Source organism: Bidens hawaiensis, unplaced genomic scaffold (genome assembly GCF_021521415.1).
Source record: "Bidens hawaiensis isolate Kalapana, Puna unplaced genomic scaffold, B.hawaiensis_p1.1 tig00006258_1, whole genome shotgun sequence".
NCBI classification, from domain to species: domain Eukaryota; kingdom Viridiplantae; phylum Streptophyta; class Magnoliopsida; order Asterales; family Asteraceae; genus Bidens; species Bidens hawaiensis.
In genome coordinates, this window is record NW_027491415.1 from 873,488 (window position 1) to 878,565 (window position 5,078).

The 5,078-nt window shown below is 38.4% G+C and overlaps 1 protein-coding gene and 1 pseudogene across 1 annotated transcript; one reads left to right on the plus strand and one right to left on the minus strand.

Annotated features, from left to right (window-relative positions):
• Positions 1–214: 214 nt before the first annotated feature.
• LOC143631803 (CBL-interacting serine/threonine-protein kinase 11 pseudogene) lies at positions 215–1,797 on the plus strand (annotated as a pseudogene).
• A 1,660-nt stretch (positions 1,798–3,457) lies between these two features.
• On the minus strand, positions 3,458–4,724 carry LOC143631804 (CBL-interacting protein kinase 18-like). Its single transcript, XM_077100442.1, has one exon. It carries the CDS (start codon positions 4,722–4,724, stop codon positions 3,462–3,464), a length of 1,263 nt encoding a protein of 420 aa, XP_076956557.1. The 3' UTR covers positions 3,458–3,461.
• Between the last annotated feature and the right edge of the window lie 354 nt (positions 4,725–5,078).

The following is a 5,078-nucleotide window of genomic DNA, read 5'->3' on the forward strand; positions in this document are numbered from 1 at the left end:
GTGTGATACAAGTTCCTAAATCACAGCCACTCACGGGTGGTGCACTACTCTTATTAAACTATTTAAGAACAATAATATTATTTAAAAATTAAATATTAATTCCAACATCCCCGCTATTTCATCCCAAAACATTTGAATTTTCAAACCCAAAAACCAGTCAAAATTTATACAACACCCAAATCCAAAACCCTGACAAAATCAACAACCCATTCACTCTATGCAAGAAACCACCGCCACCACACCACCGCCGGCAGCCAATATCTTATTCAGCAAATATGCCGTCGGCAAACTCCTCGGCTGCGGCGCGTTCGCCAAAGTCTACCACGCCAGAGACACCACCACTGGCCGCAGCGTGGCCATTAAAATCATCAACAAAAACCGAATCTCACACAACGCTCATTTAATCTCAAACATCATTACCGAAGTCAAAATCATGCGTCATCTAAACCATCCGTACATAGTCAAACTACACGAAGTCATGGCCACAAAATCAAAGATCTATTTCGTCATGGAGTTTGTCAAATCCGGTGAGTTGTTCGATAAGGTATCCACCACCGGCAGGTTACCGGAATCACTCAGCCGGAAGTGGTTCCAACAGCTGATATCCGCAATCGGATACTGTCACTCTCGTGGAGTGTATCACCGTGATTTGAAACCGGAAAACTTGTTAATTGACGAACACGGAGACTTGAAGGTGTCTGATTTCGGATTGAGTGCGGTTAAAAATAATATTCGTGTTGACGGATTGCTGCATACGTTGTGTGGAACGCCTGCGTATGTTGCGCCCGAGATTTTATTGAAGAGAGGTTATGATGGAGCGAAGGTGGATATTTGGGCGTGTGGTGTGATATTGTTTGTTATGAATGCGGCGTATTTGCCGTTTAGTGATCCGAATTTGATGATGATGTATAAGAAGATTTATGATGGTGAGTATAAGTGTCCGAAGTGGACTTCACCGGATTTAAAACGGTTGTTATCGCGGTTACTTGACACGAATCCAGACACGAGGATGACCGTGGATGAGATCCGTGTCGATCCATGGTTTAAAAAAGGATATAGAGAATTGAAGCTTGGTGATGAGCTAGAATATTCTAAGAAGGGTGAATGTGATAAGTTAAATGCGTTTGATATTATATCGTTTTCGTCCGGTTTGAACCTAACGCCGTTATTTGATGGTACGAGACATGGTGAGAGGATGGTGGTGGCAGGATCGATTGAGGGTGTTATGGGAAGAGTTGAGGAGATTGTGAAGGGGGTGAATGTGAAGGTTGTGAAGCGAAATGAATGTGTTGTGGATTTGGTAGGCGAGAATGGTGAGGATGTGATTGGGATAGAGGTTTTTCTGTTGACGGAGAGTTTAACGATGGTGGAGGTTAATAGTAGTGGTGGGGGTTCGGGTTCGTTTGATGATTTGTGGAGGTGTAAAGTTAGACCTGAGTTGGTTGAACGACAGGAAGTACATGTTGCTGAGAACTAGTGGGTCGCCTGCGTGATACGTGTCAAGTGTATGTTTTTATTTAAGAGAAAGTATATATCCTCAAAAAATTTATATAAAAAAGATGGGGTAAATAGGAATGTGTGATTGTGTATATAGGAGTGTAAGTTTTGGTTTTGTATTGGAAAAGAGTTGAATTTTATTTATTTTGTTTGTTTGTAAATAGTAAAATGATACATGTAACAATTTAAAAACTTTGAATAGTAACTTGACTAATAGTGTTATGAACTATGATAAAGCAGTGGGTTCTTTGGGTATACTTGAATGCCGAAAGAGTTGTTTCCGTTGAGATACGGGAAAGAGAAGGGTCAACACTCGGGAAAGAGAAAGGTCAACACTGGCCAAGAACCGGTGCGATGTAGGAGATCCTTTAGATGGCGTGACCGAGACAAATTTAGCTTTATTGGTTACTTTTACCATTCTTATTTACCATCCATAGTCAACAAGCATCGCCATCCTAAACAACGACGAAGGATAATGGTGGCACAGAATCAACCCCCCCCCCTCCTCCGGCTCCGGTTTCATCCAAAAACTTTGAGCTCGTCTCTTTTCCCTTCACGTTTTCGTCCAAGCTACGTCCCCGATTCTTAACATATACACATTAAATAATGATGTTTGAATTGCCAGAAATGAACCTATCAGTCCCAGCTTTTAATCTTTTAAAGTTTTAATGGATACATAATTTGTGTTGACAAATGACAAGTACAACATGCGAGGCTACTTGGCTAGGAATCATCAAAACCAAATTAGTTAACCATAGGTTGACAAGCGGCAATCTTCTATGGTTTCTTGAGCTTACATCAACAAGTTAAATATTATAAGAACAACCTGTGAACACTTGGAAAAGGAAAGGGAAAACAGTGACATAATATTCAAATAAACAACTTGTAATCTTTTAATTAAAGTAAACAACGTATGTAGGATTCGCGTGTTGCGTTGCATCAGACAGATAATCATACCGTGATTTAGGTAAACCACAGGCTTCGACGAGTCAGTTCTAAACAACGAAAACGGTCATAGCATCCGCTATAAAAACACGTCATAAAACCTTATGTTAAGAAAAATGAAAGTGATCATTAGTCTTTCATAATATATGATTAAGGTCTCACATGAACTCCCTCTCATCCACACAAACAAAAACACGAGAGAAAAAAAGATTATGGATGATCCTACACGCAGGGGCGGATCCAGCATACAAACGGGTGGTTCCCCGGAACCACCCGAGTTTCGAAATAATAGTGTACGGATATATAGAAGACGGGTAGGAACCACCTTATAAATTAAGAGGGAACCACCTAAAAAAATTCCTGGATCCGCCACTGCCTACACGGCTACACTTGCAAGGTACAAATACAAAACATGTTTTTGACCATATAATGTGATCATAGATGCATTTTCTTATGATCACGTGATCTTATGAATCTGCATATATGCATGCATTCACGAAGCAAAGTAGCTTTTCAACTTACAAGGCATCAACCAAAAGTAGATATAGACCTTTTCCAACTCCCTTTTTTCAATATGTGAAAGAGAAGAGATCCAGCACATTAGCATCATATTCGGTCCGTATTAACATGCCACACGTAATATAAACGCTTACCGGAAAAGAATACTATCACATTCATAAATACGCATGTGTCCTCAAAATAACCGCGACCACGATAAAATTTATATTATTTCAGTAATAATCTAGAGTGTTCTCTTTTATGCGATATTATATAATTTGAGCAACTTTAGAGTGTTCAAACCCATTTTCATTTTAGCTAACGTTATTTTTTAGTTTTACTGGTCTGATAAGTTAGAGATGAAACATAATAATTTAACTTTTCAAATAAAATGACCTTAAATGTTTGGTCTTAAACCTTCATAAATATATAATATTTTTGGCTAACAAAAGATTACTACAAATAATCAAATAATCAAGACAAGTGATCATATGTTGTTATTCTTGCTCCAGTTGTAGTACTTATTGATCTTGTTCAACACTTTGCAAATTCCAACTAATATCTTGAAGTCCAGGCCTTAAACCTACATTCAACACCTTCTGATATTCCAATGTGTCTCCATTGGATTTCTTCACCTCCACCAAATGGAAAGATGGAGTAAACTCAAATATCTCCGCATCAATCGACAAAATTCCTTTTCTACCTTCATTCATCGCCTCGAGTTTCAACAGCCCCGCTTCTCTTTTGCTCACTTTCATCCCCAAACATTTACCAACTTCTTCTAGTTTAGATCTAATAACCGAAGCAGGCCGCCAAATGGTGAATCTTGCTTCTTTCTTTTGCATAGGTTCTTCAAACAACGTTGTCAAATCAAATCCCGGAGAAAGTGAAATAATATCAAATGCATTCATTTCCGGAGGTTTCGTTAAATCTTGATCTTCTTCAACATTTTTACTTGGTTCTTTTGAGCATTTTCCCTTTTGAAACCATACATTTTCCTTTATTATTGATATTGTGACTCTACTTACCGGATTCGGGTCCAAGATTCTCAAGATCAACTTCCTTACCTCTACTTGAACCCAATATGGAAATCTAAACTCTGATTTCCCAATCTTTCTATACATTTCCACTACATTCGAATCATTAAACGGAAGATAACCGGCTAATAAAACAAACAAGATCACCCCACAAGACCAAACATCCGCCTTGTCCCCATCATACCCTCTCCGAGTAATCACCTCAGGCGCCACATAAGCAGGGGTCCCACAAGTTGTGTGTAGCAACCCATCGTCTCGCCTAGATTCGGCCAGAGCACTTAACCCGAAGTCAGAAACTTTTAAATTCTCATTCTCGTCTAATAATAAGTTTTCGGGCTTTAAATCACGATGATAGACCCCTCGGCTATGGCAAAAATCCACTGCGCTGATTAACTGATAAAAATATCTACGCGCAGTTTCCTCTTTTAGCTTTCCATTCGCGACCTTATCAAAAAGCTCACCCCCTTTCGCATACTCTAGTGCGAAATATATTTTGGTTTTTGTAGCCATGACTTCATAAAGTTGTAGGATGTTAGGGTGCTTCACTAGTTTCATAATGGATATTTCTCTCTTGATTTGGTTAATAAGCCCAACGCGTATAACCTTCTCTTTGTTGATTACCTTAATCGCCACACTTTGTCCCGTTGTTAAGTTACGTGCGTAGTAAACTTTCGCAAACAAGCCTTGACCTAGTAATCGACCTAACTCGTACCTTTCCATCAGGATGTTTTCTTTAATACTGTCCATATTTTCTTGTATGCACGGGTCCAAGACTCCAAGGACAGACATCAAAATCTGAAATATAAACATATTTATGCTTCTGATACAAGGGATGCTAAACGGACCGTGTTCGCGGTTAGTGGGTTGTATGTCACACACATGAACAAAAACATGACGTATGTATTAATGGGTTGACACGAACACCAACCATTTAACATTTTTCTCCATAGTACTTTATAATGATACACACATACTATATTTTATTCTTTAAAAGTAAGTAAGTTCAAATTGTGCCAATTTATTTTTAAAATTTAAAATTTTGACATGATAAACAAATACAAACAAGGTTTAAGTTATTATAATTAAAAAAAAAATTATGAT

What these genes read in the sequence shown, in the direction of transcription:
- LOC143631804 (XM_077100442.1), bottom strand. Translation starts at nt 4,724, where the DNA reads ATGGACAGTATTAAAGAAAACATCCTGATGGAAAGGTACGAGTTAGGT.